Source organism: Antechinus flavipes, chromosome 4 (genome assembly GCF_016432865.1).
Source record: "Antechinus flavipes isolate AdamAnt ecotype Samford, QLD, Australia chromosome 4, AdamAnt_v2, whole genome shotgun sequence".
Taxonomy (NCBI): domain Eukaryota; kingdom Metazoa; phylum Chordata; class Mammalia; order Dasyuromorphia; family Dasyuridae; genus Antechinus; species Antechinus flavipes.
In genome coordinates this window covers 297,482,078-297,504,119 of record NC_067401.1, presented here as the reverse complement: position 1 = coordinate 297,504,119, position 22,042 = coordinate 297,482,078, and the positions used below count along the sequence as shown (strand labels likewise).

The window sequence follows — 22,042 nt, the reverse complement described above, 5'->3', positions numbered from 1 at the left end:
ATATGAATGAGCTCAAATTCTTACTGCTGCTTCTAACGTTGGGGGGGGGGGGGGGGAAGCGTTCAGTTTACTTATATCAAATGGCTGCTTGAATTAGATACTTCCATCTCTAAAATCCTAATTTAGACTTATTAAATATTCTTCCTAAGTAACTGAAATGTTAACATTTGTTTTTTTTTTTTAAGTGTGAGACTAAATAATAATAATAATCATGAAAACATATATAAAATTCCCATTTTAAGGAGGGGGGGATTATAAGAAGAAACCTAAGCTTTTTTTTCTTTATTAGCAATGCATCATCCTCCTTCAAAAATCAAAGTCAGTATTTGTCATTAGTCCAATCTAAAAGAATTGCCTAAATATAATCCACTCAATTTTTAATACTAACACACACTTAAAATTTATAACCCATACTTAAATTTACCAACAATTGCTTTTTCATTTTGGAGTTTACTTTTAGTTATTACTATTTTTCATATTGTACATTTGTCCATTGCAATTTTTAAAAAATATAATTCATTAACTTACTAAGTAAATTGTCTAAAACATTCACATCCATATCTGTTGATCTCTTTTGCTGCTGAGCCACTAACTGGCAGAAGTCTCGAGCAGCTCTAACAATATCTTCTTTTCCATCTTCTGGAGACAGCACCTTCACTGATGATTGGCAATTTAAAACTGGCAGAAAAAAAAAGTAAGTAAAATATAATATACCATCTTTTAAAGTTATGTGAAAAACAGGAAAATTGTTTTAAAAATGCAAACTTTAGATCCAAATTTTTCAAAAGGTAAAAATACTTTTATTTTATACAAGGGTGCACTAAAGTTACCATACTCAAAAAATAAACACACATATAGCTGTGCACATACATGTACACACATATACAACTGCATGTGTGTGTGTTAGATTTACAGTATTACTTTCTTTACAAAATCTTTAGGCTTCACATTAAGTTTGGATGGAATTAATGTGGAAAAAGTAAGAAACCTAATTGTAGGGAGTAACATTTTTCACAATAAAATGTCAGCAGCTATAACCTGATTGCAAACCTTTGCACAATGTGGTATTTAAAGTTATGGGAAAGTGAGGGGAGGGGAAGCGGAGGGGGGGAGAAGAAGACATGAATGACAAGAGAAAATGACTACCAAATCTGATAAAATTAGACACATTTTTAGACAAAGTATATATGTGCATATTTTATGTACATTTTTACCCACATAACTACCTTGATCTTCTTTGTCATTACTATTCACAAACTCTGGTGAGTATTTTGGACAATCTAGGCCCAGGAGTTCTTGTTGCTGTTTTAAAATTTCATCCATCAGTCTGGAATTATTTCTTTTGAAAATACCTACAAAAAAAAAAAAAAAATACATATCAGAACTGGGTTCCTTTTTCCTTTTCCAAAAACAATGTATGTTTGTTGTGAAAACATCAGAGTGGTATGAGAATTCATGATAAAACAGCAAAGGCCAGTTTAAACTAGAATCACTGAAATCAGTATTAAAATCAAACCTAATTACTACCAGATTCTGGTTTCGACAGGAAACCCCCCTACAAAATGACCCACACTCTTAAAATAGAACATAAACATAATGGACATGAATTCAAGAGAAAAAAATAAAATAATTATCCTTTTTTCTTGTATGTATGCTATAATAATAGTAATGATAATATATGATAATTACAAAATTCCTTCATACATCATTTGAATCATATCTCTCAACTTTAAGAATTCATTATTTTACACTATTAACATAAAAAATCGAATAAGGATTTCCAAGGTCCCTTCGTGTCATTTCTATGACAACAAATTATGTGTGTAAAATAATGTGCATGTTATTTTACATATATATACACACACACATACACACATATTATATATAATATATGTAGTATATAAAATAAAATGAAATACATATAACATATGTAAAGTAAATCACATGCAAAATAATAATCAAAGGACATTGTCATTGCTAACGATCCTAAAAGAAGTCCACTAAAATTTATATACCCTTTACTTTTTAATTTGCTGTACCTGAAGACTTTAACTCAGGCCTAAAAATTCAAAAGAAAGACAAAATGATGACAATGCTAATGGGTAGCATTTATATAGTGCTTTAAGGTTTGCAAAGAGCTTTCCAAATATGTTATCCTAACATTTTATGCTCATTATTTTATTTTCATTTTATCTTAACTACTCTAGGAGATGAGTGCTATTATGTCTAATATATAGAGACATGCCCAGGCCTACATAATTATTAAGTGTCAGAGGCAGAATGTGAACTTAGGTCTCCTTGACTCCAGGTCCAGCAAACATTCTATCCACCATGCCATCTAAGTGCCAAAATAAAAAAACAATAACTATGTGCTTAAAAAAAAAGATTTACTCATCTGATTTTTATATATTTTCAGTGTCATAAATGACAATTTCCTATAATCCACTGTTGTCTTTGGCCTTTATCAAAAAATATTTACTAAGTGCCTTCAATGGATTTGGAAAATTACCTAGCAGCTAGAAATGAATAGAGAAATTATAGAGAGGTAATCAAGGGGATCAAGGTTGCATAATATATATACAGCAGGGAATCCCAAAAATCTACATGTAGTTTTAGCTTTTTTAATATTCTGTATTTTATCTCCAATTTTTAGTCACTTTGCAAGTTTACTTAATGAATATTATGAATTCTGGAAAGAAAAAAAAAGTGGCATTTCGCTTTTTGTTTCCTAACACTCCATTCTGTAGTTTTCCTACTCTTTGACCATGAATCAAATGCAGATAAACCTTGGGCTTCAGTTTTTCCATCATACTAATACACAAATGCCATCTAGTGGCTAAAATGAGTAATTAGAGTCGAGGGGCAGAACTACAGACCCATTTTTTCAATAGGTTTCAGAGAATTCAGGGATTTCCTAATTTTGTTAAAAGGGGAAAAGGAATTAGATACTTTTCCAAAGTACTTTCTAAATGAACTGATTGATTCACAAAAATATTTCAAATAGGCCTCTGACTGACTAATTTAATGAAAGGATAGTTGGAGGCAGAAAGATGGCTTCTAGGAAATGATGATGAAATAGCAAGATTAATTAAAGACATTATGCTTGAGGTCTGACACTTGTAAAAATTTGCATAATTTCCTCCAGGCATTACAATTTAAATACTGCATTATACTTAGCTTGATAAACTGGGATTATACTCAAGAGATGACTAAATTTTAAAAGAGTTTGTTCCCATACAAATACCTAACTTTTGATTCTCTTTCCCTCTGATTTTTTTCTTTGGTTTTTCTTGTATTCAATCAAGTTTTATGAAGAGGAATTTGTTATGATCTTAAATTATGGTCAAATTTCATTTTTACAGACTAGGTTTGTATTAAGACCAATTTAGAAATAATAGATCGAAAAGAGAAAAGACAAAAATACCCTGTGAATTATAATGAAAATTGTAAATATAATTTAAAGAAAAATCCATGCCAATATTATTCCTTTATTATAAAATACCCTAAAAATTTTAATGTAGTTTTAAGTTACTAAGGTTTAAAAAAAACAAACATATAACATTTATTAAAAATAGGTTGCAAAAGATAACTGTATAAATGTGTATATATATTGGATTTAACATATTTAACATGTATTGGATTACCTGCCATCTAGGGAAGGGGGTAAAAGGGAAGGAGGGGAAAATTTGGAACAAGATTTTGCAAGGGTCAATGCTGAAAAAAATTACCCATGCATATGTTTTGTAAATAAAAAGATATAATAATAATAAAGATTAAATTACAATTTAAAAGCAAAAAAAATTTAACTTAAAAAAATAGACAGCAAATAAAATACAATTTTTTATACATATATATTCACATTTTATCTGAAAGCCCAATCATGAGCATTATAATATAATAGAATAAAATAAGATCTTAGTAAAAAGTATGGTTTATACATACATATAGTATTATAACTCATATAGATATTTATATGTTTGATTTTTATGTTTTAACTTTTTTGATATTGGGAATAGTTTGTTCAAAGTTCTTAATTTTTTTTAGATTAAAAATAGTACTAAATTTTTAATCACTGTTAGGCTATTCAAGATGTTTGGGAGGGATTTGCTTTTTCTAATTTTTCAGATGGGAAAAGCATACAAATCCTTCACAAACATTTTAAAACTATTTACTTTCTTACGTCACATTAAACAGATGAAATGGTGAAAGCACACTTTCAAATGAACTAAAAGCTTTAATAGTTTAAAATTGCACTAAGACTTGTGCTGTGCCTTATGTTTCACTAAGATATATGTATGTGTGTGTATATATATATGTTTTAAAATGAAACGTGACTTAGAAATAGAACTTGTTTGCAAGGGCTTGTGTAGGTCAATGTAGATATGAATACTTTTCTGTCTCTATATGACTTAGTAGCCAACAGTCATGGTTACAGTTTCTTTGGCCAAAAATCTCATTAAATTAGAGTGATAATAATCCTCTACAATCTTAATTATACTGGTATTTAAACAGACATAGCAAATAGTAAGGCCTCTAAACCAAAGCCTTTCCAGCTTAAAGGAAATTGCTAGATTATCTTTGCCAAAATGGCTGACCAAACTGGAAGCAGATCCCTCAACTCCCACCCATTGCCATCATATATTCTCATACTGAATAAGGATCAAGAAATACAAGGAGAAGATACATTAAGTGCCTTCTTCTAAACCAAAATTACACACAAAAAAAACCCAGAAGTCCAAACCTATAAGAAATGGAGCCAATACCCCAAAGAAATACTAAATAAGGGAAAGGGACCTGTATGTGCCAAAATGTTTGTGGCAGCCTTGTTTGTAATGGCTAGAAGCTGGAAAATGAATGGATGCCCATCAATTAGAGAATGATTGGGTAAATTGTGGTATATGAATGTTATAGAATATTATTGTTCTTTAAGAAATGACCAGCAGGATGAATACAGAGAGGGTTGGAGAGACTTATATGAACTGATGCTAAGTGAAATGAGCAGAACCAGGAGATCATTGTATACCTTAACAACGATACTGTATGAAGATGTATTCTGAGGGAAGTGGATTTCTTCAACAAAGAGAAGATTTAATTCAGTTCCAATTGATCAATGATGGACAGAAGCAGCTACACCCAAGGAAAGAGCACTGGGAAATGAATGCAAACTGTTTGCATTTTTGTTTTTCTTCCCGGGTTATTTTTACCTTCTGAATCCAATTCTTCCTGTGCAACAAGAGAACTGTTTGGTTCTGCACACATATATTGTAGCTAGGATATACTGTGACATATTTAACATGTATAGGACTGCTTGCCATCTGGAGGGAGGGGAAAAGTCAGAACAGAAGTGAGTGCAAGGGATAACATTGTAAACCCAGGCATGGGTTTTGTCAATAAAAATTTATAATTATTAAAAAAAAAAAAAAAAAGGAAATGGAGCCAAGCCACTCAAGCAAAGCCTTTGTCAAGGTTAACAGGACAAAGGCTCTATGGCTTAAGACAACAGTATCAACTAGTTCTTCTCTGAGAAAGTCCCAAGATAGGGACCCAAGTAAAGAATAGACTGGTGATCCAACACTGATTTGGACAATTCAAACTCTAAAGCTCTGATATTCCTAACATGGTTTTAACCTGCCAAAGAAGTAGGGCTCTAAATCCCCAAAATTCATAAGGATCTAACCTAGAGAAAGTGATAGTCTGCTCAGGAATCTAAGAGATCCAGGGCAATATTAAGAAAAGCCAACAGAACCTGAAGTGGCTCAGAGTCCCAATTCAGGATTAAAGTATATTAAATTTAAAACTACTTAGGGAAAAATCAAAGAAAACAATGAACAGCATGAAAGAATTATTGCAAATCAAGAAATCCTCAAAAATTATAACTCCATTAACAACTGCAGAGAGACTCAAAGAGATATTCCACAAGAAAATATAAGTACCTAGATGAAGAGATTTAAAAAATCATACTTAAGAAAAAGGATAATTGGCTTAGAAGAGATAAACTTTACTCAAATACTACCTGAAAACTACAACAGACCTAAGAGAGATCAATAACTCCATAAAACAGCAAGAATGTTAGAAATAAAATCAAAAAAAGAAAAGTGTAAGATATCTAATACAAACAAGTTACCTAGAAAATAGGTCAAAAAGAGCTAATTTAAAAATCCTCAGACACCCTAAAACTATGATAGTGGTTGCTAGAAGGCACAGAGGGCCGAGATCAGGATTTGACCCAAGAAGACTTCAAATCTGGCCTCAGAAAACAAGTCACTCAACTTTTTGCCTCAGTTTCCTCAACTGTAAAATAGGAATAATAATAGCACCTATCCCTCAGGACTGTTGTGAAGATCAAATGAGAAAACTGTAAAGTACTAGTACACAATATGTGCCATACAAATGGTAATTATCATTACTATCATTATTTCAATAAATCATACATGAAAACTGCTTATATTTACTAGAACCAAAGAACAAAATAAAGACAATCCACAAATCACTAGCTTAAAAAAAAAAAAAAAAATCTAAGATAAGAACCCTAAGAAGTCCTAGCAAAAAATCTAAAACTCCCATATCAAAGAAAAAAATAAGTGTATGGAAAGAATCCTTACTTAAGAAGCAAGGAACTCCAATCAAAATGACACAAAACTGGTTTTACTACAGAGATCTCAAAAGACAATATTCCAAAGGGCAAAAGAGATAATCTTATAATGAAGAACAGTTAACCTATAAAGCTGAATATAATCTTATAGAGGGAGAAAAAACGAACCATTCATGGTTCATGCCAACAAAATGTCTGGAGTGGAAGAGGAAAGAATTGCCTCCTTAGAACCTTCAAGTCTTCAAAGGACACTGAGAGATTCTAGAGATGGATTGTTTCTGTTCCAAGGTTTCAAAGAGAAAAAAGAAAAAATGAAACAAAGAAAAAAAGAAAAATGAAAAAATGGAAAAAGGAGTGGAATTTGCTACTTCTCAAAATTGGGATGTATAAAAAAACAAAAATGTAAAGAAGGAGTGGAGGTAAACATGGAATATATATCATTCACCTCAAACAATGGTGAATCAGACATACTCATAGGCAAATAGTCCGATGTAGAAAAACATCAAACTTGACTGGGAAACAAGCAAGGGAGAAGAGGTTAAGAGGAAAGATAATACGGAAAGGAAATAGTCATAAGCAAAGGAACCTTCTGGATTCCTGAAGGAGGAATAAAGAAGTTAAGGGGCTGGAGGGTAGAGACAGAGAACCTGAGAAGGAAAGAAAAAGAATTTAAGGACATGCCTCACATTAAATGTTAAGAAAACTGGGAAATGGCTAAACAAATTTCCCTGTATAAATATAATAGAATATTACTGTGCCCTAAGAAATGAAGAGAGATTAATTTCTGATAATCCTGAATGCTATAAACTCATATGGAGAGAAGCGAGAAGAATCAAAAGAATAATTTTTACAGACATAATAAGCAAAACAACTTTGAAAGATAAGTCTGACCAATAAAATGATCCCCGAAGAATCTATGAGAAAGCAAGACACCTACATTCTAACAGAGATGTACAAGACTAGGTGAAAAAAGAAACATAAATTTTTGGATATGTTTTATTTGAATATGCTAATTTAGAAGGGTTTTTTGTTCTTTCTCTAGCTTTTTAATTGGGAGTGGGACTATTAGCAGTAGTGATGAAAAAAGATTATTATCAATTGGAGAATGGTTGAGTAAATTGTGGTATATGAATGTTATGGAATATTATTGTTCTGTAAGGAATGACCAGCAGGATGAATACAGAGAGGACTGGCGAGACTTACATGAACTGATGCTAAGTGAACTGAGCAGAACCAGGAGATTATTATATACCTCAACAACAAAACTGTTTGAGGATGTATTCTGATGGAAGTAGATCTTTTTGATAAAGAGAGCTAATTCAGTTTCAACTGATCAAGGATGGACAGAAGCAGCTACACCTAAAGAAAGAACACTGGGAAATGAATATAAACTGCTTGCATTTTTGTTTTTCTTCCCAGGTTATTTATAACTTCTGAATCCAATTCTCCCTGTGTAACAAGAAAATTGTTTGGTTCTGCACACATATACTGTATCTAGGATATACTGTAACCTATTTAACATATAAAGGACTGCTTGCCATCTGGGGGAGGGGGTAGAGGGAGGGAGGGGAAAAATAGGAACAGAAGTGAGTACAAGGGATAATGCTGTAAAAAATTACCCTGGCATGGGTTCTGTCAATAAAAAGTTATTAAAAAAAAAAAAAAGATTATTATAAAGAGAACAGAACATGTATACAATCAGGCAGGACAGTTTTGAAAGTGCGAAATTTATTATGTACTCTAAGAAAAATGCAAACTCTATAAAATATAGATTCAGTTTCAAAATGGAATCCTTTTTTTAATATTCTGCTGTGTGCTGTATGAAAATGTGTTTAATTAAGTTCGGAGTAAAAAAAAATTTTTAAAGGAAAATAAACTTCCAGATCTTGTTCTATTAACTTTAAAGAATCTAAGTTATTTCCATTTCATTAAAAGTTCTGGTATTAAAAGACCAGAGCCAAAAAAAACAAAAAAACAATATATACATACACACACACACACACACATACATACACACACACAAACCCTAGTGCTAATATATTTGTTGATACTTAATAAATATTTACATTTTTTTAAGAGTAGTTAAAAGGGTAGTGGAAAGAACACTGGTCTAAGAATCACAAGACAATCTCTTCAGCAAACCATTTTAATCTCTCTGAGCTTATCCACTGGCTTCTCCTTCATTAATTATCAATAAAGGCTTGTGCCATATTATGTTCAGTAGGCATTTCTACCATACTAACATTTATACTTAGAGACTGACTCAATCAATAAGGGATGAAACCAACTCCTTCCTCAATCCAAATTTTTTTTTAAGTATTTTTCTTTTAAATTAGGCTTTTTTAAAAGAATTGTTTCTCTACCCACATATGGAGACCTCAAAGGAAATTCACCACATCATTTTCTACAGATATTTTGGTGACTTTATCTTTAGAAAATCATCATTCTGCATGAAGAAATCAACTCAAAAAAATCATATCTTCTCAAATTATCTCCCTTTGACTCTTCATTTTTTAGTTTCTTTCACGTATTCCTTTCCCACCCCCGTGGATTGTAAGCTACTTGAGAGCAGGGGTTACACTTATGCCTTTTTTTGTATGCCCAGGCTTGGTATAGTCTTAGTAAATGATTACTGACTCTGACTCTGAGAAGCATAGTCAACAACAATTAAAAAAAAAAAATTCAGAGTAAATCTCAAATCTGATTAGTATTCTGTAATATAGCTTTTTAAAATGTAATTAAGCATTAAGTTGACATAATTAGGTTAAGTATATATTTAGTCTCTCTTAAAATGTGTAATTACAAATTTTTATTGTGTTCTCTTTCCTTTTTCACAAACATCTCTCTCAAATGTCTGTAGATATTATGAATGGAAAGGGAAAGAAGAGAATTAATGGAAAGAAGATCAATAGACATAAGTAAGCTAATAAAACAAAAAAATGGGAAAACAAAGACTTCTATTGTTTATTTTTCAGTTCTATATTCAAAAGTACTACAGAATAGTTTTAAAAGCCACAGTTCTATGTGTTATCCACAAATGATAAAAGAAAAAAAAAGTTTTTTAATGATATTTTATATTAAGAAAGGACTCTTTAAATATTACACTTAAAATTCCCAAATGTTTTACACAACTTTTTGAATCTCCAAACTCTGCAAGACTGAGAAATATTTGCTGGGTTTTTACAGACAAGGAAACTAAAGTTCAGAAAGGTCTGCCAACTCACAGAAAGTAGTAGTGATCGAACTGGAATCTGAACCAAACTAACAACAAAATTATACATTCCCTCTCTAACTCTCTCTCTCCAAGGAATCACAAGGGACCAATCTCTAAGCAAGCAGATCATCAATATAAAAAGTAAATAACTAAGTAAGAACAGAATTAGCATTTGTGGTCACCATTAAGTATTAGTTAATTAAAAATCTCAAATAAGATTACCTTGATATTGTAAATATCCAATTATCCATCAATAAAAATACCCTTCAAAGAATGCTTTAAAAAAATACACTAAAATTTTTAAAGCATCTGACTAAATTACCCAGTGACTCATCATCATCCCTCTATCTATTTAAAAATCCAATTAAAGATCTATTTGGAAAAATATTTGGGGAAGGAAAAAGAACAACCTCCTTTGGTTATGAAATTATTTAAATTAGCAAGATTATAATCAATAATACTATCATTAAAATCACACATAATCAAGAGATCTATTACAAAACAAATTTTATATGCCAATAAACAGTTTTATTGGGGCACATGTTTATGGGAGCCAGCTTGAGTATAATATTTCAAGTGGAATTAGCTTGCTGAAAAAGAGAATATGGGAACAGATTTAAAGAAAGTATGATATTTTAAACCAAGAGTTAGAAGGCAAAATTTATTTTTTAAAATGAATTCTGCCATCTAATAGCTGCCAATTCAGCAATTCACTGAGATTTGTTTTCTCTGCTTATAAGATAGATACCTGTCCTAACTACTTTACACAATTATAACAACAAAATTAAATAATCTGATAAGGATACCTGTAGAAAGACCTATTGCTTTTAGTAGATTAAACTAGATAATGATTCTTCTAACTATGATTCTATAAAATATGTGAAAGTTTGGGAAGTATAAAGGGAAGGACTTAAAAAGTGTATGTGTTCTCTCTGGCTGGGACTGTGAAATTTATTTAATATATATGTGTGTATACACATGCTTACATGTATATACATATACATGTTTCTACATGTGTGTATGCATGCATGTGTGCATAATACAAGCACAGCTTTAGAACCTTACTACCTAAAAGTATAGTATAGTAAGCTTTTTGTAGTGGCTAGAAACTGGAAATTGAATGGATGCCCATCAATTGGAGAATGGCTGAGTAAATTATGATATATGAATGTTATGGAATATTATTGTTCTGTAAGAACATGACTAGCAGGATGAATACAGAAGACTTACATGAACTGATGCTGAGTGAAATGAGCAGAACCAGGAGATCATTATACACTTCAATAACAATATTATATGAGGATCAATTCTGATGGAAGTGGCTATCTTCAACAACGAGAGGATCCAAATCAGTTCCAAATGATCAGTAATGAACAAAACCAGCTACACCCAGCGAAAGAATACTGGGAAATGAATGTGAACCATAACATAGCATTTACTCTTTCTGTTAGTTTGCTTGCATTTTTGTTTTTCTTGTGTAGCAAGACAACTGTATAAATATGTATACATATATTGTATTTAACATATACTTTAACATATGTATGGGACGACCTGCCATCTAGGAGATGGGGTGGAGGGAAGGAGGGGAAAAGTTGAAACAGAAGTTTTTGAAGGGTGAATGCAGAAAAATTACCCATGCATATGTTTTGTCAATAAAGCTATAATTGAAAAAAATAAAAATAAAAAACAATTAAGTTGCGATTACACACAGTAAGAAAAATGAAGCACCGAGAAGGATGGATGATTTTTATAACTAAACCAACCCAAATAAACAAAATTTACTCATAGCCAGTTTATAGCACCCAAAAAGTTCAGCTACTATGATAGCTAAATGTGATGACGAGGTTCCAACAACAGTGTCCCTCTACAGACTTTTAAAGCTCATTTTACAGGAAGTGACACAAAACCAAACTTGACTACTAAGGTTTTAGCACCAAAAAGTCATTTAAGCTTGCCTGATGGTCATGCATAGGCAGTTTCTGAAAGGTTCCTACTATTTATGTGTGAATCTGTAATATCTGACATATAGCAGCCTTAACCACTCATTAGGACCTCAGGATCTATCAACATTCTGATGATTCTTGCAAATAAAAATACTCCAACTTCTGTAGAAGTAAAAACTTACCTATACAAGGGAAGATAGAAAACATTGTGAGTAAACAAAAATAGAACAGCAAGTATCTTGAGGCTATATTCAACTTAAGTAAATAGATTTTGAATATCAGAAGAGATACAAAATAGATCAAAATATAATTTTTATCAAAGAATGGAGCTCAAGCACCATATAAGCTTTTCTGACCTTGGCCCAGCTGCTTCACCCTATTTCTCTCTTCAATTCCCTCTACTATATTTTTACCTTGTATTTATTTTCTATTATTACTTATGCATATATTGCAAGTTTCTTGAAGCAAGAACTATCATTTTAAATTTGTATCTCTAGTTCTTCCTGTATCCTTGAATTGACCTTTTAACCTCCAATTTAATCCTATGAACTTAACTCTCACCACTCTTTACTAGACAAATATTCCATTCCAATCAAATCACCTTGTTTGCTCTCCTTTGAACAAAGCATGTATCCTTCAATCCATATGTTCTTGCTCAAACCCATCCCTCTACCTGAACATTCTCTCTTTACCTTGCAACATCCTATCCATCCTTCAAGGTTTAGCTTACCTCCTGTGAAGAAGTTATTCTTGACCATCCCAGCCCATCCACCAGTGATCTTTCAATCTTTTAACTATGTCAGTAATTATCTATACAATTTGTGTGGTATTAATCTTTTAACAATATTTGTGTGATCTCTCATGTTTTAATATGTTAATACACTAACTTAATCTTCTCCAAATTTTCTCATCAGTTACCTCATTTGGGTATTTAATTATTATTTCTAAGCAAATGACTCCTAAATCTATCTGTTCTGAGCTCCAGGTCTGCATCTCCAAAGGCCTGCTACTTCAACCTGGATATCCTGTACACATTTCAAACTCAGCATATGTATCCTAAATTGAAGTAATTATCTTTCCTCTAAAACTCACTCTTCTTCCAAATCTATTCCATTAAGGGATACCATTATTCTTTCAGTTGCCAAAATCTTGTGTTTCTACCTCCACATCATTATAGCATCCATCTCCCACCCTATTCATTTATATGACACTGCTCTAGTTCAGACCATTATCGCCTCGGAGCTGGTCTCCCAAGTCATATCTTTCTCTCCACTTCAATATACCCATCTGCTGATGATTTTCCTAAAGGGCAGACTAATGTCTGACTGAGGAATGAATAACGTTATTGTCGTACTCAACCTTTTCAACCTGCCCTCAACCTACATTTCCCACCTGATTCCCCTTTTTTCACTTATACTTCATCTCCCCATTCCAAACACTGGAAAAGTACTATCATAACCTTACCTCCACCCCTTCTAACACTTTGTACAACTTTTTCTTGACCCTCCTCCAGCTGCTGATAGCCATCCAGTAACATAAATTTACCTCGTATTTATTTTACACACACACACACACACACACACACACACACACACACACACACACACGTTATATCTCCCCAAAAGGAAGCAAACTTCTTGATGGCAGGGAATAGTTCATTTTTTCAATGTCCCCCAGCATCTAGAAAATAGAAATCCTTAATAGATGCTTGACTGATTATTGATGAGTGCTCTCATTTTTCAAATTTTAAGTTATCAATATAAGAATGAATAGAAAAAGATTAAATGAAATGAATTTGTACAAATTACTTGAGCAAAGATCTTCATTTACTCAGGGTTTCATTACAAAATCTTACTAATGATCAAACTTGCGGTGAAATGTTCTACTGCTTAGAATAGTTACAAAGTAAAAATAAAAAGTTTACTTCTTATAATTAGAGAAAGATCAGATTTTATTCCAGTAAAGTTAGGCAAAAAATATTCTAACTCTATAGTTTGAAAATGTTTCTGAAAGTCTCCTTGTTTTCTTTATAAGTGATCTCACTCCTTCTGTCTTTTCCCCACCATTTTTAAAAATAAAAATGACAGGATACTTTAGTATCACATGAGCAATTCAATAGCAATGGGAAGTTGTCAGAACAAGGAAGTGTTTGCAGCTCTGTCTCTGAAGCTATGATTTCAATCACTTTACTAGAGAAGGTACCTTTTTCAACGAATATTAACTAGACATATGTAATCCCAGTTATTTATTTTAAAAGAGCTTAAGACACTTACCTAATTTCTACTTTTGCTTTACATAATATTCTTGAAATATGTTAAATTTCTCTGTCCCTAAAAATCATGCAGTTTTTACTGCAATGGGTTCAATTATTTCTATAAAATGACTAATCACTAAGAATTTTTTGTTTCATCCTACTTGTTGCTGTATATTATGCCAATGAAAAGAAATTATTCTAATAAACCATAAAATGTATTCTCTAAATACAAAGATAAGGAAAACACATCATCAGTCACACTAGTGACCCTCTCTGAAAATCAAACTATACCTATATCTATTAATCTGGCAGACAAATGGGTCAAAGACAGACTCAAGGATAATATAACTTTTATACATGGAAATCTCTCTATGTGGCACCTCAAAGCCAATAAGTCCAAAACCAAAATCTCCCCTAACACCTCCCTCCTCCTCCTAACTTCCCTATTTTTACCAAAGAAGAAGGAAAATGAAATAAGCACTATGTGCTGGGTACTGTGTTGAACACTTTTCAATTATTATCTCATTTGAACCTTATAACCACATTGGGAGATGGGGGTGATGGTATTGTTTATCCTCATTTTACAGTAGAAGAAACCGAGGCAAAACAAAGTGAAGTGACTTGTCTAGGGTAACACATGTTCCTCCAACCATTAAGTTACATCCATTATTTTCTTGAAACTCATGATTTTCCCCCCTCTCTTTCACTTCCTAAAGCCAGTCAATTGTCCTTATATCTGTCCTCTCCTCTCTAGTTAATCACTGTCACTGACTTAAACTATTGTAATTATCTAATGAGTCTTCCTTTCCCACTCATTTAAACTTTGCCAAAGTAACTCCCATACACATACATATGTGTTTGTCCCATAATTCCTCTCAAAACCTCTCAATAATTCCCCATTGCCTCATAACAAAGTTTAAACTCCTCAGACCAGGTGTCTTAGACATTCCATATTTTCATCCGCATTCAATCAATGGAGTGCCTACTATGTCTAAACTGTGCTAGTCCTGGGGGGAAGAGAGAATGCTTACAAATGACAAGGTCCTGTCTTGAAAAGATGAGAGAATCAGATAAACAACAGCCCAAAATATTACAAAAACTCATGAGAGTTACAAAACCAAGTACTTTATGAGCTCTGGGTACAGAAGGTCATGTTCCTCCTGGGATCCCAATACCAGTATCCTTTCTCTACCCGTGTTCCATGTTTTTCTGCCTCATAATTACTCATAATTTTGCCTTCATGCTCTCTCCCACTGAAAAAACAATAGCTAAGATTTATAAAACATTTACTATATTGCCTGGCATTTATCAATTATTATCTCTTTTGTTCTTCCTGCCAACCTCAGGAGGCAGGTGCTATTATTATCCCCATTTTACAGATGAATAAAGTGAGGCAAACAGGGTGACTTACCCAGGGGCAAAGAGCTAGTAACTATCTGGTCTCCAGGCCCAGCATTCTCTCCACTACCATGCCACTCAGCTGTCCTCTTTTAACATCATCATTATATCACTTTAAGGTTTTTCAAAACCCTTTACAAGTTGTCTTACTCTTCATAATAACTCTGTAATTTACTATTATTCCCATTTACAAATAAGGAAACTAAGGCTGAGAGAGACTAAATTGCTCAGGGTCACAAGTTTAGTAAATGTCTGAGGTTCTAGTTTGAACTTAAATCTTCCTGACGCTTAAGTCCAACACTAGGCACTCTACCAGCTGAAGCCTTTCTTGAGCTCTGCAGTTAGTAATAATTCTTCACCCCCCCAAATCACACACATTACTTGGTCTGGCCTCTACAATAAGTGAATTTAAAAAAAAAAATTATTAATGCTTACTCTTAAATCATGGTGTTTATCTCTGTGGCAAGAAAAGTAAAAAGAGCAATACAAAAAGCAGAATGGGCTGCTAGGGGAAGCAGTTAAGTTCTCTTTATTTCTTCACAGAGAAGCTGCATGAGCCCCCACTTGAGATCTTTTATGTGGTACTTCTGATCAGGAACCAGATGGAGTCTGAGGTTTTTTTTTTTTTTCCTACCTAAGATTCTGTGCTCTTTTGACTCCAAATCTAACACTTTTTAAAACAAAAAATGTTAAAATAAAATACCACTAAACTTTATAGAATAGTTATGTTATGTAATAAATGCCCATGACAAATCTAGAACATTTCAAGAAACATTTCTGCTTAAAGAGATCTCATTCTAATAGAGACAAAATGTTTCAACTACAGCAGATAGTAAAGGCCAGTGATCTCAAGCTGCAGCAGCAGAACACATTGTATCAAATTAGTATCATTTCCACAAAACTCATTTCTTACTGGGCTGAACTACTTTAGTATGTCTCCTCTATGCCCTAGGAAGTGCATAATGGGATGACTTCGTCACCCTGTGAACATCTCAGTAGCCTTGATTCTCTGTCTCATCACTACCCTCTGCCTCTCTCATGCAAGGGAGAGACCATGAACTCTGCTCCAAGCCCAAGCTCATCTTACCTGGCTGCACGACTTAGGGGCTTCTTTGACTAACTTTTCTGTGACTCTACTGCAGTGGATACCTTCTTCCCAAACCTTCTTCCCTGGCTTTTTCAACTTCCATCTGTTTAATGATACTAAGCTTCTTGATGGCAGGAACTGTCTTTTTGTAGAGGAAGGGGAGAAGGAAGAGGATTAGGGGGATGGTATCTTCAGCATTCAGTGCCTGGAACATGGCAGATTCTTAATAAATGTTTATTCATTAATGACTAATTTTTTATTGGTCACTAATAACACTATTTCTAATTTTGAACTATTTGACAGCCCGACGTCTTTGGTGGTAAGAATGTTTTTCACCTGCGTTTTTTAGTACCTATGGCTGCAGAGAAAGAAGGAGGTTTTAAGATCCCACACTGAGGCAGTTCACAGGATTATAAATATAAAGCTAAAAGGAATATTAAAGTCATGTAGCTCAGTCCTCTCAATTTGTTGATAAGGAAACAGGCCCAGAGGAAAGAAGGTACTAGCCAAGGTCATACAGTTGGTGATAGTTTTAGAGGTGGTACTTAAACACAAGTCTGTGACTCCAGAGCCAATGTTCTTTCCATTATTATGCTGCTTTTTTTTTCAAGGTTGCATCTCCACAAGGGCTACTTCTCTGAATGAAGGTTTCAGAACCAGACTGGAAACAAAGATAGTGATGGGGAGTTGAAGGAAATGGAAGGGGGCAGAGAGGAAGGGAATTAGGGGAAGAATGGAGAGATCTTGTATCCAAGGCTCTTGGGAATAAATTGCTGCAATTCTATAATTGCTACTGGTAGTTGGAAGGACATCAGGGATGAAGCATTCTTTTCTTCACAGAGGAAGTAGCAGAAGAGGCTGGACTAGAACTATGGCTGGTAGCCAGGTGAAACAACACTATTCTTAGAGCTCTTAGGCACATGTCTCGATTGTTATCATCAGGGTCTTCCAGGTAAGGAAGTAGCAGTTATTGATAAGTGATGGTAGCAGTGGAAGGAATGGTAGAAGCCTCTGAAACCCTGTGAAGAAGAACTGAGGATGGGCTAGAGGCAGGGCCAGGGCCAAAAGTGAGTGTGATGCCATTCTCAGGATACCCATCGTGTATCCTTTTGTATTGTGGTTATCTGTGTCTGTACTTTATCCCTGATAGATTGTGAGCTGCATGACAACAATTCCCATTTAGTAGTATTTGTGTCTCCTGCTGTGCCTAGCATACTGCTCTTCATAAATGTTTACTGAAATAAATTTTATTTTTGATTTACTATTACTCTAACTGCTCCATTCAAACTACAACACACTACCTAAGATATTGATTTGTAACTCACATGGACTATTTTAATCGCTATTTAATTGGTTTTTGTATTTTATCTATCCCTTCTCCAATTCATTTTCTACTCTTTCAAAATCCTTTCTGATTCTGTCATCAAGACCTTCCAATATCTAGTCCCTATCCATATCCTTATAATTTACACTGAAATTAGCAGTCACCAGGGCAGATTTAATCTTTTCGAAAAGTACCTTTCATTGTCCCTTTTCCCACCCCCACCCCCAAAATTTATATGGCTCCCTAGTAACTAAAGACTTCAAACTTCTCAACTGCTCAAGCATTCAAGGTCTTGTGTTACCTGGGCCAAATTTTGTATTACAATGCGATGATAATAACAACGCATAGCTAGCATTTAAGTATTGCTTTAAGGTTTGCAAAACAATTTACAAATGTTATTTCATTTTATCCTCAAAACAACCTAGGGATACAGGTGCTATTATGTCCATTTATTAAACTGAGGTGGATGGAAGTTAAGTGAGTTGCCTAAGCTCACAGCTAGTAAATTTCTAAAATATTTTTCTAACTTCAGGTCCATCCACTGTGTCACCCAGCTGCCTGATCCTACTATTTCTCTTCACCCTTCATTCAAACTGATCTTTCAGTTTCCGGATTCTTCAGAAAGTAGGCTTCGATTGCCCATTAATCCTCTCTCAGCCAAGCCAAAGCCTGCCCATCCTTTCCCTCACTTCAATTTCTAGGATTATGGAGCATAGTCAGAGTAATAATGACTTAGCGCTGTCAGTCAACTTTCCATAGCGTAAGTCTTGTATCCACCAGACTGAAATATACAGAACAGAAACTGTGACTTATACTTCCTTGTATTTCCCCATCTTGTACTCAAGTACACTTTTAACCTTGCTTGGCTGCTTTTCCTACTTCTCCTCTGACAAAACCTAGCGAGTTTTAGGGGGCTATGCCTTCAGTGTACAGAGGTAAGACTAGCAAGTTGTCACTTTCACACCCATTCCCTACTGACTGTGCACAGCACTTCACACCTGGAGAACACCCCAGAACTCCCTAGCTTGGGGTCCGTCTGTCCTAGAAACGGAACTGAATCTGCAGTCAGCAGACTAGAGTTCCGATTTCGGCTGTACCCTTTAGGAGCAGTGTGACCACGTCCTGACAGTCCCTTCGTCTTTCCCAACCTCGGTTTTCTCACCTGTAAAAGGAGGTTTAATCATACGCGATCTACTACGCATGATCACTGGGAAGAGGTCACTCAGAAAACCTTCAAGAGCTACGGGATTGTGAAGGGTTCGCCTCCGAGGAAAGCTGAGGCAGACTCCAGTCCGAACCGGGCCGTCCACAAAGGCCCAGGGAGAAGACTGACAATCCCTGTGCTTTGCCCACACCCAATTCCGAAGCTGCTCTTCCGCCGCGGGTTTGGGGAGAAGGTCCCTGAGCCCGAGGCCAGGGGATGCCTCCTCTTTCCTCAGCCCCGCACCTATCCCACTCCCACCGGCCGGGCCTCACCTTGGTGGTCGTAGACGCTGATGTAGGAGATGCCCACGGCCATACACCACACCACGAGGCTTGCAATGTCCGAAAAACTGGGCTCCTCCTCCTCGGTGACCACCAAGCCCATGTGCACCGGCAATTTCTCCAGCGACTTGCCGTCCGAGCGCCAGCGGAGACGGGGGTGGGTGGCGGCAGAGGCCGCGCCGGGCGCCCCGCGACCGTGGGCATGGTGGTGGTAATAGTGATGGTGATGGTGGTGATGGTGGTGGTTCCTGCCCGCCGTTGGGGGCTTGCGAAAAGTAAATCCGAGCGGCGCTAGGACCGCGGAGGAGGCGACGCGGCACCACCGCCGCCAGATCCAGTTCCAGGTGCCGAAGCGGACGCGGAGCCAAGACGCGAGCGTGCGGTGGAGGCAGAGCAGCGCGTGCAGCACGCGCCACACCAGCTCGTACAGACCGGTCATGCTCGCGAAACTCGGGGCCCGTCAGCCGCCGCTGCCCCGGGCCCTCCTCCCGCTCTCGCTACCACCGCTGCGGCCGCCACACCTGCGGCGCGAGTGCCACTTATCCTCACCGGCCGCGGGCATGAGCCATCTCCGGATGTCCCCCCCTCCCCCCCTCGCCCGAGCCCCTAGCTACTGCCAACACCTCACCTCGCCCCCGCCGCCATCTTCCCCCTCCACCTCCTCCCGCTTATTGCCCCACCTCTGCTGATACATGGAAGGCGCTGATTGGTCCGGGTCGAGCTCTGACGCGACTTCTGGGTCGGAGGGCGGAGGATGTGGCAAGAGCCCGAGGCGGAGAGAAGGCAGGCGCGCACAAGCTGGCGAGCACGGCCCCAGCTGGGAAACAGAGCAGCGCCCCCTGGACGTTTGGAGGTCGAGGAGCAAGCGGGAGAGAGTGCTGGGGAGAGAGGAAGAGCGGAGGAAACGTGTCCCTTTTCTCTGGCGCGCTTCTTAAATGTACCGAGTAGAACAAACCCGCTTGCATTTTGTTCTGATGTGTAACTCAAGAACTGCTCATGCTTTCGAGCCGGCCCCACTCTGCCCTTCCAAAAGTTTGGGAGGTGACCCAGGGACTTATACTTAATTGCCAATCTGAATATCGGTTGGCTGCCACCCTTAGCGTCCCTATGGTGATAGGATTTTAATTATTCACTTTAACCTCATTAAAGTGGGCAGGGTGCTGTGTCACAAGGTCAAAAGTCGTTGTGAATTACTAGAAGAGATGATGAAAGCAGAACATTTTACAAAGCCTGAAGCACTAAAAAGAAGCAGCGTGAAAGGTGGTCTATTATCTAGTCCAAACTTATTTTATAGAAGTGGTAAAATGAGATCTAGGAAAATGACCTATCCCTGCCAACAGAGAATTTAGATAAGGTAAAGCCTTCTGATTCCAGATTGTGTCTTCTTTCCACTGTTAGACTTCGGAAGCTTTCCCCTATTTAGCCCAATGATTAAACCAGCATTTCCTAAGAACTAGGTTTGTTGTTTTTTCAGTTGTTCAATTGTGTTGGACTCTTCGTGATCCTATGGACAACAGCTTCAAACCTGTTGGTGAATGACCGAGTTGTCTGCCCCACGAATGGGAAGATCAGCCCCCATGGAATGGACAAATGAGAAAGGCAGCAGAAGTTCGACATTAAGTATGTCAGTGTCTTCCATTGCTCCCCAGCCGGCAGTCATTGCCAGTCTCATTCTGTCTTGCCTCCCGACTTGACAAAGTCTGGAAAAGAAAATGAAACTAACAACTCTGAGCAGTTGTACCTTAATTAAATCAAATTCATATATTGGATTACTAACTCTGGGATGGTGGGGAAGTGGGAAGGAGAAAAATTTGGAACACCTGGTTTTGCGAGGGTGAATGTTGAAAATTATCTTTGCATATATTTTGAAAAATAAAAAGTAATATTAAAAAAAAATTTTCATGAGCTGGTCAAGAGGTCACTGTTCTTCAGAAACAAAGAATTAACAACTAAGGACAGAAAGGAGAAAGATTACTGTTGTTCAGTCATGTCCAACTCTTCATGACCCTTTAATAAAGAAACTGGGGTGGTTTGCAATTTCCTTCTCCAGCTCACTTTACAGTGTCTGATGCCACATTTGAATTTATGAAGATAAGGTTTTCCTGACTGCAGGCCCAGCACTCTATCCATATCACTACCACCCTGAAAAGTGAGAGTTGTATATCTTTAAAATCTACTCTGAATCTTTTATTTCTTTAACAGAGCCCCTAAAATCCAAAGAGATGAAGTGATTTGCCTAAGATCAGAGAGGAATTAATTTGAAATCTTTCAGCCAAACTCCAATCCTGAGTTTCTGACTTTAAGATAAGCACTCAAGAGTTTCAGTTTTTCACGAGTAAATAACAGGGTTAAAGTAGATGACCCTAAAGGTTCCCTCCAGCTCTAACTCTAGGATCTGATAATTCAGAATGGAGATTTTCAGTTAGTTCTGGATATAAAACCAGAATGAGATTAAACTGAGATTGACAAATTAGAGATTGGTGACAATGGTTTCAAATTGTACATAAGACTTAATTTCTTTAAATTTTCTACATTTGTCATGTGTAAAAATACTGTCCTTTAAAATTTGGTGGGGTTTTGTTATTTGAGGGTTTTTTTAATGATACATTTAGAGTCAGGAGGATTCTGTGGAATCTCAGATGGAAAGGAATCTCAGACTTTATCTAGTTCCATACTAGAAATAACCATGTATAAGATCTCCATGAAGACTGAAAGAAAAGAACTCATTGCTTCACATGACAGCCC

The 22,042-nt window shown here is 35.9% G+C and overlaps 1 protein-coding gene and 1 long non-coding RNA gene across 2 annotated transcripts in view; one reads left to right on the top strand and one right to left on the bottom strand.

Moving 5' to 3' along the window:
• The window catches only part of NUS1 (NUS1 dehydrodolichyl diphosphate synthase subunit), a 32,418-nt gene extending 12,547 nt beyond the window's left edge, over nt 1–19,871 (bottom strand). Inside the window, exons 1-3 of the mRNA XM_051997616.1 lie at nt 19,289–19,871; nt 1,227–1,352; nt 529–678 (exon numbers count right to left, since the gene is read on the bottom strand). Coding sequence (XP_051853576.1) covers nt 529–678; nt 1,227–1,352; nt 19,289–19,736 — 724 coding nt within the window. The 5' untranslated portion in view covers nt 19,737–19,871. The remainder of the gene's footprint in view (nt 1–528; nt 679–1,226; nt 1,353–19,288) is intronic.
• Nucleotides 19,872–20,023: 152 nt separating this feature from the next.
• Nucleotides 20,024–20,905, top strand: LOC127562146 (uncharacterized). The gene is made up of 2 exons (XR_007953617.1): nt 20,024–20,651; nt 20,772–20,905. It is a non-coding gene; the product is annotated as an uncharacterized LOC127562146 (long non-coding RNA).
• The last annotated feature ends 1,137 nt before the right edge of the window (nt 20,906–22,042 follow it).